The sequence below is a fragment of the Larimichthys crocea genome, chromosome VI (genome assembly GCF_000972845.2).
Source record: "Larimichthys crocea isolate SSNF chromosome VI, L_crocea_2.0, whole genome shotgun sequence".
Taxonomy (NCBI): domain Eukaryota; kingdom Metazoa; phylum Chordata; class Actinopteri; family Sciaenidae; genus Larimichthys; species Larimichthys crocea.
In genome coordinates this window covers 9924843-9936788 of record NC_040016.1, presented here as the reverse complement: position 1 = coordinate 9936788, position 11946 = coordinate 9924843, and the positions used below count along the sequence as shown (strand labels likewise).

Below are 11946 nucleotides of genomic sequence, written 5' to 3'. Positions count from 1 at the left end.
TCGCATTCATAAAACAGATGGTCTGTCGTTTCCAAATTCGTTTTGCACAAATTTAAATCTTCCTTTCATCAATTTGTTTGAGGGATAAATGTTGTTTATAGTTTTAAAATGAACTTCTTTACACTTTGGGGGTGGGATTGGAAATCTTAAGTATTTAGTTTGAATAGTTGATATTTCAGATTGGTTATAATCTCTAAGAGTGAGGGAGCTTTTTGTTCTACCTGGGTATAAAGTGTTTACGGAGTACAGCCTTAAAAACTTGTTACATTTTTCGTTTACGAGGTCTAGATCATCTATCTTCACCTTGTGTGTTATAAAAATGAGGAGTATACTGGGGTGCAGATGTTTTAACTCTTATAGAGAGTGTGTGTGTTTTCTGTCTTTTGCATATCTGTTTACTGAGGCTGGTAGGGAGAGATGATTAAAAAATAGTTTAAGGACAAGCGAGACAGGTTGGGGGAAGTGTCATTTTGGACAAGAAACACAAACAGAATCAGAATCAGAAGTACTTAATCCCTGTAGGGAAATTGTTTTTGTTACCGCAGCTCCCAAACAGTAAGTGAGCAAGAAAACAGTAGTAAGAAAACAAAACCTTAACAATATACCCTATACAATATCCTATTTTAAACAATATATACACTATATACACATGTATAAATAACAGTTAAATAGAAACAGTAACAGTAAAAAAAAAAAAAACAAGTAGCAGTGAGATATGAGTAATTTAGTTTTTGAAATAAATAACAGTTAAATAGACCCAGTAACAGTATATTAAAAAACAAGTAACAGTGAACTGTGCAATATGTAAATCAAAGCCAATGTTCATTACTGAGCGGAAAACCAAAAAAGGATTGTTAGTGGTAAGATGCCCGAGACAGCCCATTTTAAGAAAACTGTATAAGAACCAAATGTTAGAGCTCCTCGAGGAGCCTTTTCCTCTGTTTCTTGTACAAGAATAATAAATCCAACTTAAACTTTGACACTTTGAATCCAGTCTTCCTTATTCAAGGGTTCTTCTCGTAACATTGTGTAAATTTGGAGTTGGTATGTTCAAAATATTATTCTTAATCGACTGGATAAAGACTTTAGTGATGTGTCGGTCGCGAACGATCCGGTTCTAAGAGCCGGCTCTTTGAAGTGAACGACGGGAGCCGGCTCCTCGTTGGGAGCCAATTTAGGGAGTTTTTTTCCCCCCTTCTGTGCCTCACTGTCTCCTCCCCCTGACACTCTCCCTCATGCCATGCCTGTTCTCACACATCTTGACCAATCACGTTCGGCTTTCAATTAAAAAACTGGAGAAAAAAAACTCACGGGAAAAAACTTTTTTTCCTCCACTTTTTTTGTGTGAAAGCTGCACGTAATTCAAGATGTATAGCAGCATCCAAGGCAGGGGTGACACACACACACACACAGCGGTCGCGGAGGACAAACACGACAGGAGGGAGACGAGAGACATTATTTATTACATTATTGCATTATTTTGGGTGATAAATTAATTAAATAGTTAGTACGTTTTATTTATATAGCACATTTTTACACCGCATGCACTGACCAAAGTGCTTTACAATGTCAAAAATAAAATAAAATATAATAACATTTAAAAATATAAAATAATAATAACAGCAATAATAATAAAATAATAATAATAATTAATTAATAAAACCAATTAATAAAATGTGAGGAGCCATTTGGGAGCCGAAAGAGCCGGCTCCTTATAGTATGCAGAGCCAAAAGAACCGGTTCTCCAAAAAGAGCCGAACTTCCCATCACTAACAGTCAGTCAGAGGAGTCAAACTCTCGCACATCCACATCTCGTCGTCTCGCATCTATCGCGAGAGTAGCGCGGTGCCCCTAAAATAATGGAGGTCGGTGGGAGCAGCGGTCTTCCTGTAAACAACAAACAGAGAGGAGCGATGCTGCCCAACAAAAGCCGGGGCGAGTTCACTCGCAACCCGAGGAAAGACTCAGAGGTTGGTGATTTAAATTTACACTGTCAACTTTTTATAAAAACAGACTGAGGCCTGTGTGTTTGTTTTTTCCCGTCAGCTAGCTCTGCCAGGCTAACGTAGCTTAGCTGTTGGTCCTCACATCACCCGGCGACGATAGTTAACTTCAGAAAATGAGATTATTGAAGCGGATTAAGTGACGTAGCTTTAATCTGCCTTTGTTTAATCACAGTTCAGAGTTAATTTAAATCAGTCTGCACGGCGGTGTAGCTGAGGGCAGCTAGCTGCTGTTAGCAGGCCGGGCTGAGCTGTCAAGAGGAAAACCTGTTGAAGTCTCTGACTCTGTGTCTGCAGACTGCTTCTTTGTTTATGTTTATTTCTGATTATTGACATGACAACCGGAGATTTATGCTCAGTTCATGTGCAGGAAAATCACCTGCAGGCTGCATGTTTGTAAGCAAGTATCATGCCACTTTTATCCTCAGTACTTGTCTGTTTGTGAAGGTTGGTTGTTTTTCGTGTTTATTGTGTAGGTTATAGATATTTAGGTTGGTTGTTTTTCGTGTTTATTGTGTAGGTTATAGATATTTAGGTCTGTTTATTGTGTTTGTTTGTTTTTTTGCCTTTTCTACTTTTTTCTAAGTCTGTAGTGTATGCTACATTTTCCTCTGCTGCTGTAACAAGTAAATTTTCCCCGTGGTGGGATGAATAAAGTATATCTAATCTAATCTAATCACACTGTAGCTCTGCTGATGCAGAATCAATAATTTAATCTGCAAAGTATCTCTTTTAATTCAACTCAGCTTTATTTATCTATATAGCACCTTTCATGCAGAAAGTGTTTCACAGAGCAAAATAAAGGTAGAAATACACCGAACAGTTCTTTAGGCAACAGCTGCATTAAAACAAAAATATAAAAAAAACAAAACTACAACAATAAAATGAATAAAAAGTAAATTCAAACCTATAAGGTAAAAAAAGCACAATTTAAGAACAGCTCCATACAAATTAAAACCAAAATAACAAAGATTAAAAAACAATAAAATGAATGAAATGTTAAAAGTAAATAAAACCTATAAAGTAAATAGACACGGGATAAAAACTAAAACGGGGAATGACGAGGCACCTTAAGTTTACAAAGTCAAAGTATAAACATGTCAAATACACTTTTAACAAGTGAAAGAGGTCGGTTTAGCAAAATGTACTTATCAAATAGTAAAGGTAGTCGTAATGCATTAAAATGCACCTTTGTGTTTTTTTTGTTATGCATGTTATAATTTCAGGTTAATATTACTGATACTTTACAGTATGAGCATGTTTTAATGGTGCAGGTGGATTTCATTTTAATTTCTTTATATTCTGTTGGATAGAGTAACATATAATACTGCGTTATATATTGTATAAATTGTTTGTAAAAATCTGAATCTGTAGAGCAATGTAGTGTCAGTACTGTAAACAGGTTTCACATAACAAGGTATTTGCTTTGGGTGTCAAAACGTTGACAAAGGAAATGGAGGGTCAGTGTGCAAATATAATCCAATTAACATGATTGTGACATGTCACGTTGTGGCTGCTAAATAAACAACAGGAAAAGAAATGGTGGCCAAAAATGTTGTTATTTAAGTATCGTACTTGTAAAACAGTTTTTTGTGTATTTGTGGGAGATCTGGGTGAATTTGCAGATCAACAGCTGGATTGTGACGTAGAAGTAATAATTGATCCTAAAGGTTTAAAACATGTGACGTGTTGTTCACAGGGGCTGTCTGAGTCTCCGGACCTCGAGTTTGAATACGCTGATACAGACAAGTGGGCTGCAGAGCTGTCAGGTGTGTGTGTGCTCATCATGGACATTAAGATTTCCCCAACTAAATTCTGTCAAAGTTTGTCACATCTATCGTGTTCAGATTATTTATTCATTGCTTGTTTTGATGTTTCAGAGCTGTACAGTTACACTGAAGGACCAGAGTTTGCTCTCAACAGGAAGTGCTTCGAGGTGGAATTCAAAACGCACGGTGTGTAGTGAATCATCGTTTTTTTATTACAAGATAAGATGAAGAAGATGTGTCTTAAATTTAATATCTCCGGCCTCTTTTGTGTCTCAGTTTCGGATAAGAAGTGGATAGAGCTTGATGCGGCTCAGCACAGAGCTCACGCCATGCGTCTCTTGGACAGTCTGGAGGTGATCGCCCGGGAGAAGAGGCTGAAGGTTGCCAGAGCTATTCTTTACCTGGCTCAGGGTCAGTCCACAACACTTTTAAGTGTTTTAGCATGAACTGGTTTTTGAAGAGAATGAACGAGGACGAGCGAATGAATGATCAAGGAGGCCCTTTTGTTTGTTTTCTCACAGCGGTACATTTTGTTTCACTTTAGGAACGTTTGCAGAGTGCAGCTCTGAGGCTGAGGTGCAGTACTGGATGAGATACAACATCTTTCTGCTGCTGGACGTGGGGACCTTCTCTGCTTTAGTGGAGCTGCTCAACATGGAGATTGAGTATGTGCTGATCCAATTACCAAGAATGTATTTGATTAGAGAAAAAATCTGCTTTAGCGTTGCCAGATTCACACAGCAAAACAAAAATGTGCGGGTTGGCATTGCACGGCTGCACATTAATGCATTCATTCTTCCCTTCAGTAACAGCGCCGCCTGTAGTAGTGCTGTCAGGAAACCAGCCATCTCCCTTGCTGACAGCACCGATCTCAGAGTGCTGCTTAACATCATGTACCTGATGGTGGAAACGATACAACAGGACGACCCGGCCGACAAGCCTGAATGGAAAATCATCAGGGAAACCTTCAGAGCAGAGCTGGGTAAGTGCCATGAGTGTTAAAAGCTGCAGTCGTGTCGTGCATGTTAACAAAAGCTGGCTAAGTAAACAGTTTCCTCTCCCCGTCTTTTATCCAGGCTCTCCTCTGTTCAACAACGAGCCCATCTCTGTCATGCTCTTCGGTATGGTTACCAAGTTCTGCAGCGGCCACGCTCCTCACTTCCCAATGAAGAAGGTGTTGCTGCTGTTGTGGAAGAGTATACTGGTGAGATTCATGACCGTCTGGTCTGCTTACGTTAAACGCTCCCACGTGATTTTTTTTTACAACATCTGAAATTTAAAATCCTCTCCTCTGTTCCAGTTCACACTCGGAGGATTCGAGCAGCTCCAAAGCATAAAGGTTCATAAGCGCGAGGAGCTGGGTCTCCCTCCTCTCCCGGAGGACAGCATTCGGGTCATTCGCAGCATGCGGGCGGCTTCTCCTCCCGCGTCTGCCTCCGACCTCATTGAGCAGCAACAAAAACGCGCACGTCGTGAACACAAGGTAGACATCACAGCTGCTCCCTGCTCTTAAACTAAATATACTGTAGGTTAAAGCTGTGTCATATAATAACAGTTACCAGTTATTATAATACTGATTACATTTACATTTAGGAAACAACCATAATGCAATCACAGTCACACTAAAATACTGAGTTTGTTTGTTTTTTTGTCACAATATGTAACAACGTGTTCGCCTTTTTAGTTTTTAGGTGCATCTGTAAAAGAAAAAAACTTCTCCAAGCATGTGGTGTTTTTATTAAATATTCATGTCAGGTACAAAGATGGACAAAAATGGCATCTTCTGTATTTGTCTCTGCTCCAGTAATATGATATAAACAGCTCTATAAGCTCGTTTCCAACCGTTTCTAACAGATTTTAAATTGTGTTATTCTACATTATGGGAGTCATAAAACTGCTAAATTAATAACATTCAGTTACCAAATGCCAATATGGACTTAAATTTAGACAGTTTTATTAGTTTATAAGGGGTCAAGACCGTTATCAGTGATTAAAAATGTGAAACTAGAAATGACTGAAGTTACCGGTTACTCATTTGAAGTGGGGAGTTTAACTTTGCAGCCGTTGGCTCGTGGTCTTGTGGTTAAACCTCGACCTGTAAACGTATTTTCTGTTAATTATCAGATTGTGGAGAGACTCGACATTATTAAGTGAGTAATATGGAAACACTGGTGATATCACTACAGTTCTTGAACGGTCTTGAAATTAGATCCTCTTTGACTGAGACCGAGACAAGACTGAGTAAAAATCCAGGTGCAGGTGAATCCAAGACGAGACAGAGACCTTCAAGAAGTGGTCTTAAGACAGATCTCGAGTACTATAACACTGGATGGGTGGATGGAGGACAAGACAGTGGAGAACAGGGAGGGAGTTGAGGCTCAACTTGTGGTCCTTGTTCCTGAACCTAGTTATGAAACTTCATTTATATATGATTTTAATTGTCTCGCACATCTTGCCTGATGTTACTGACTTGTCTTATTGCTTCATTTAGGCCTGGATACAGCGTGGTATTGTATTTTCTACCTGCCCACTCTCTCTACTGTTTCCTCGTCTCTCACACACAGGCGTTGATCAAACAGGACAACCTCGATGCCTTCAATGAAAAGGACCCTTACAAGGCTGACGACTCTCGCGAGGATGAAGACGACAACGATGACAACGACAACTCCATGGAGGCGGAGACTTTCCCTCTAGAGAGGGACGAGGTGATGCCTCCGCCTATACCTCACCCTCCGTCAGAGAGAGTGTCCTTCCCCAAAGGACTGCCGTGGGCTCCCAAAGTCAGGTACTGTCCAGTCTGACGTTATTCACCTGCAATTAAATTTCTGAATTTATTGATTCCTTCCTCATGTGCACAAATCTAGAAAGACATTTTTAATCATTGGATTAAAATCTGTTTTTGTTCTTACAGGGAAAAAGACATTGAAAATTTCCTGGAGTCAAGTAGAAGTAAATTTATTGGTTACACACTTGGAAAGTAAGTTTGATCCTTCTTTGCTTCAAACATAAATGAACTTTAAACTATTGTTTTATACTATTTTATTATATGTGTTGAAACAATGTGTTAAAAAATGGTTACTCTTGTGTGTTGCAGTGACACAGACACAGTTGTTGGCTTGCCCAGGCCGATTCACGAGAGCATAAAGACATTAAAGCAGGTATTGCATCATCGATCTCTACGTTTCATCTGTTCTTCTCGCAACAGCACTCCTAGATTTTCACATTCTCACATATCGCCTTTTTATTTTATTTTATTTTTTATAGCACAAGTACGTCTCCATCGCTGAGATACAGATCGCAAAAGAAGAGGAGTTTCAGAAAACCCCTCTGTCTGGGGTAAGTGGAAACAAAAACCTTTAACATTAATAATTCACATACACAGCCTGTTGACCCGTTGTTAGTATAATTGAAGATATCTTCCCCGTAGAGACAGCTTCATTTGTGAACTCCTGAATCTGCTCAAGAATAAATAATAAAATCTACTCTCGCTCATATGCTCTTACACGTACATGTTTTATTTGAGATATTTGAACTAGAAAGTTTACAGGTCTGATCCTCTCCAGCATCTTGGCACTACGCAGTATTTAGACGTGTTTCTAAATAAACGATACGATGCACTGATGTCACATATTACAGAATGAGCTTTGCTCTTTCTTCTGGTTAAGGATAGCAGAAGAGACCAAACTGTCTCGAGGTGCCATGGTAACGTTATTTTCATGTTTTTCTCCCTCCTTGTCATCAGGGTGAAGAGGAGGTGGAGATGTCCTCCACCGAGCTGCTCTATCAGGGAATCCTGCCCAGTTTGCCTCAGTACATGGTTGGTGCTGTTTACTGCTTATGTATCCCTTTAAAATCAGGCATGAGCTTCCACGTCAGGCTGTTTTGTAACTGACTTCACAGTGTCTCTCTCTATCTCTCACAATGTCAGATTGCTCTGCTGAAGATCCTCCTCGCAGCTGCTCCGACTTCCAAAGCCAAGACAGACTCCATCAACATCCTGGCGGACGTGCTGCCAGAGGAGATGCCGTAAGTGATGAATTGGGCTCTAAAAGGGTCTAACAAGCGTTGCCAGTTCCTTCACCAGTGTGACTTTTTGTTCTGAACAAGAAAAAAAAAACGTCCAAATGTCAGTAACAGTTTTTTACGCCTCCAATCTTGACCGTGCAGGACCACAGTGCTGCAAAGCATGAAACTTGGCGTCGATGTCAATCGACACAAAGAGATCATCGTGAAGGCCATTTCTGCCATCCTGCTGTTGCTCCTGAAACACTTCAAACTCAACCACATCTACCAGGTACGGACGTCGCACACCACCGTTTTTTTAAAAAGACGAAAGCGACTTCTTGTTTGTTTCGCTCTGATAAAGCTTTGTAGAAATCGCCGAATGTCTTCTGTCTCATAGTTTGAGTACATGGCTCAGCACCTGGTGTTTGCCAACTGCATCCCGCTCATTCTGAAGTTCTTCAACCAGAACATCATGTCTTACATCACAGCTAAAAACAGGTACGTTCACGGCCTCTTTGAAAAACAAAAATCATGACTCCGATTTACAGTAAATTGCTTTTTATCTCACCGCTCTCATTTTTCTTTCCCTGACAGCATTTCAGTACTCGACTTTCCGTATTGTGTGGTGCATGAGCTCCCGGAGTTAACTGCAGAGAGTTTGGTATGTTTTCTGTTTCTTTATATTGTGTTTAAGTGTTGCTTCAAGTGCTGAGTCTTTTTTTTTTTTAAACCTGGATGTCTTTCACAGGAAGCGGGAGACAACAATCAGTTTTGCTGGAGGAATCTGTTTTCCTGTATTAACCTGCTGAGGATCCTCAACAAGCTCACCAAGTGGAAGCACTCCAGAACGATGGTGAGAGCTCATCACATTCACAATGACATTGCTCGTCCATGAATTAAAAATATATAACGTTTGAGCCCTCAATGTGATCTTTTCCCTTCCCAGATGCTGGTGGTGTTTAAGTCCGCTCCCATCCTGAAGAGGGCGCTCAAGGTCAAGCAGGCCATGATGCAGCTGTACGTCCTCAAGCTGCTCAAAGTGCAGACCAAATACCTGGGACGCCAGTGGAGGAAGAGCAACATGAAGACCATGTCTGCCATCTACCAGAAGGTCCGCCATCGGCTCAACGATGACTGGGCGTACGGAAACGGTGAGTGGAAACACAAAGGATATATACATCCCCACAGATCAGACAACAGCCAGTATTAATAAATAAATAAGTATCAATTCAATGATGATACAATGATGATACAAATGATGATACAGCCTCCTAAATGGGAATATTTGCTAGTTTCTGTCGGTCTTCTGTGATAGATAACTGAATATTGTTGGACTTTGGACTGTTGAGTCAGACAAAACAAACTGTTTGAATATTTTTTCTTGAATTTAGGAAGTTACAATGGTATTTTTCATAATGTTCTAACACTTTATAGGCCAAACAACATCAGAATAATCCAAATCGAGGTCAAATATTAGGCCAAACAACATCAGAATAATCCAAATCGAGGTCAAATATCTACTGCGTTATGTATTTGCAGACCAAAATGCACTAAATATAAACTTATCTTTACCTGGAGCAGATCTGGATGCTCGTCCCTGGGACTTCCAGGCCGAGGAGTGCGCTCTGCGGGCCAACATCGAACGCTTCAACAGCCGGCGTTACGACAAGAGCCACAGCAACCCGGACTTCCTGCCCGTAGACAACTGCCTGCAAAGCGTCCTGGGACAGCGGGTGGACCTGCCCGAGGACTTCCAAATGAACTACGACCTTTGGCTGGAGCGCGAGGTTTTCTCCAAACCGATTTCCTGGGAAGAATTACTCCAGTGAGGCTCAAACTCACTGTCGACGTCACCATAGAAAGAAAATAAAACAATCAGGAGTTCAGACAAACCACCAACAGTGCTCTCACTGATCGAACACAGATCACAGCATTATGTTACATGTTCTGCACAGACTGAAGGTGACGGATGGAAGTCACCCCGGTGTCAACTTTCAATCATCATGCCAACCAAATGCTTTACTTGACGAACTATTGAGACTTTTCCCACACTAATGCCACCCACAGTTTTTTAAAGAAATGAATTCAGTGCTAAATGTTGCTCCACACGTGGACTTAAACTCCTACCTTACACATACAGGTATCCGCTTCTTGTGCCTCTTACCTGCTTACAGAAGGTCCGTAAGTTTGACCTTGAAGCACTACATGACAGTATGTTCACTCTTGAATTTTAAAGACTTTTTATTTGTGCATTAACTTTTGAGACTGAACAGAAGTGTGTGTGTGTGCACTCTGTTAAGGCAGAGCTCACCACACTTAAGAAGTTAATAAATCCAATATCCCCTTCTCATGAGTTTACATTCTTCAGATGAAAGGAATAATTTCTGTATGTACAAATAAAACATTTAACTTTTTAATAGATATTACCTGAAAGGGATAAACGTCTGTCAACCTGACTTTCCATCGGCTTATAATTTGAGTTTTATTTGCATTATTCTAACCTGAGTGCTGCCTACACACCTTTTGCTCTGGGACCATAGAGGCGACTGTTCAGACCTTACCTGACCACCGCCTTGTTTTCTTTTTTTATTTTAACCTAAAGAAACTCATTAGCATCTAGATTTGTGGAAAAAAAACAAAAAAAATGGTGTTCACATAATTTGGTTGTGTGACAGAAACATTTAAGTTTCTGGTTTTGGGTCTGTGGTTTTGAACCGAAGCGGGGTAACTCGATTTAATTGCCAGTTAAAGAACCGTTTTCCTTTTAGTCTTTTTCTACTCTTCAACTTTGTTTTATTCTAAAGTTTAAGTGAACAAGAATACATGTAAATTGTGGAACTTATTTATCATGGTTTTGTCTACGTTGACTCAAATACTGTAATAAAATTATACTGTCACTCGTGTTGCATTTTATTGTTTTCCTTTTTTTTTATTTTAAAAGCGGTAGCAGAGACACAGATATGTGTGGAGGATTTACCAGTCTCTTGGCTGTGATTAAGCTGAACATCAAATCTTGTTAGATAGCTGTAATTGTGTCAAGTCAGTTGAGATCCCTGATCCGCTAGAAAGAGCTAATGTAAACAACCTAGGAAACGGATGATAGAGAGACGCTTTCTCACTGTCTGACCTTGCAAATGGAGAAGTTAAAACTCCCCAGCAGAGGCCCTGAGAGTTGGGAACTAAGGGACTTTCCATTATTGCCAGTGATGGCATAAACCTTTGGGCATTTAAGGACTCTCCTTCTGAGTTTGTGAGTAATGCATAAAGATAAAAATGAGCTAAGCTAAAATGTGATTAATGATGATTCTGTATTGAACAATGTAAAAGTGGAAAGTTAAAATGAGTGTAAACATAAGAAAAGAGTGTGATTATAACTGAAGATTCTGACTACTAGAAATTGTGAAATCATTGCAAGTTGGCAGCTAGGGTGAAATAAGAATGAATAAATCATGCTGAGGGGTTGAGCAAAGAAACTTGAGCAACCAAACCGGAGGAGAAAGACTGAGAAGAGGAGGGGTATAAGAGACATCGCACAACATTGTTGAACGATTGACCACATCGGAGCATCGAGTCTCTGGACTTAGACTTATAACTTTAGAGACGGAGCAGACAAACAGCCCAACATCGCAAGAAGAGAGTCCAACAATCTACAGCTGACAGCAGAGAGCCGCCAAGGAGGATCAACCATCCCCAACCAGCTGTGGGTCTCCAACCGGGCCATCAAGGATTCCCTTTGCGTTCATCCTGCCTACAAAAGACTGCGGACATTGGAGACTCTCTGGGCTTTGGACAAAGCCAGGAGTTTTTGACAGCATCCGGCAGTTTTGCAGGATTGGATCGACTGATCATCGCTTCACCCTTTCCCTTCCTCTCTCCAAAATTGGACAATCTCAACAACTCAGCAGCAGCCTTTGTATCAGGTTTTGAAATTTATTAGTATGAGATGAGTGATTTTAGGAAAAAGGATTGATCAGATTTGAATGAATTCAGCTGTATGCCTGCCCTTGCCAAAACTTTGCAATAAATATATCTACTGCAGTTAAAGATCAAGTTGTGGACATAGACATATAGTGTGTTCAACATCTTTGAAGGTTCTAAAAGGTTATTCTAGCCTAAGAAATTAACGAACCCTTGGGGCTTACTGTTCAAGCCACTAAAATCATCCTAGC

The 11946-nt window shown here is 40.2% G+C and overlaps 1 protein-coding gene across 1 annotated transcript; it reads left to right on the top strand.

Moving 5' to 3' along the window:
• Positions 1 to 1792: 1792 nt before the first annotated feature.
• On the top strand, positions 1793 to 10679 carry strip1 (striatin interacting protein 1). Its single transcript, XM_027279601.1, has 20 exons — positions 1793 to 1970; positions 3703 to 3772; positions 3884 to 3958; positions 4049 to 4183; positions 4317 to 4437; positions 4579 to 4754; positions 4849 to 4976; positions 5073 to 5255; positions 6337 to 6557; positions 6684 to 6749; positions 6867 to 6930; positions 7037 to 7108; positions 7515 to 7589; positions 7701 to 7798; positions 7940 to 8066; positions 8175 to 8275; positions 8372 to 8438; positions 8526 to 8630; positions 8724 to 8928; positions 9359 to 10679. Exons 1-20 carry the CDS (start codon positions 1860 to 1862, stop codon positions 9604 to 9606), a joined length of 2448 nt encoding a protein of 815 aa, XP_027135402.1. The 5' UTR covers positions 1793 to 1859; the 3' UTR covers positions 9607 to 10679.
• The last annotated feature ends 1267 nt before the right edge of the window (positions 10680 to 11946 follow it).

Bases quoted from the DNA above. Each gene is read 5' to 3' on its own strand.
- strip1 (XM_027279601.1), top strand. From the start codon at position 1,860: ATGGAGGTCGGTGGGAGCAGCGGTCTTCCTGTAAACAACAAACAGAGA. The intron at 4,184-4,316 runs GTCAGTCCACAA...GTTTCACTTTAG, and splicing joins TATTCTTTACCTGGCTCAGG to GAACGTTTGCAGAGTGCAGC. The intron at 8,067-8,174 runs GTACGGACGTCG...TCTGTCTCATAG, and splicing joins AACTCAACCACATCTACCAG to TTTGAGTACATGGCTCAGCA.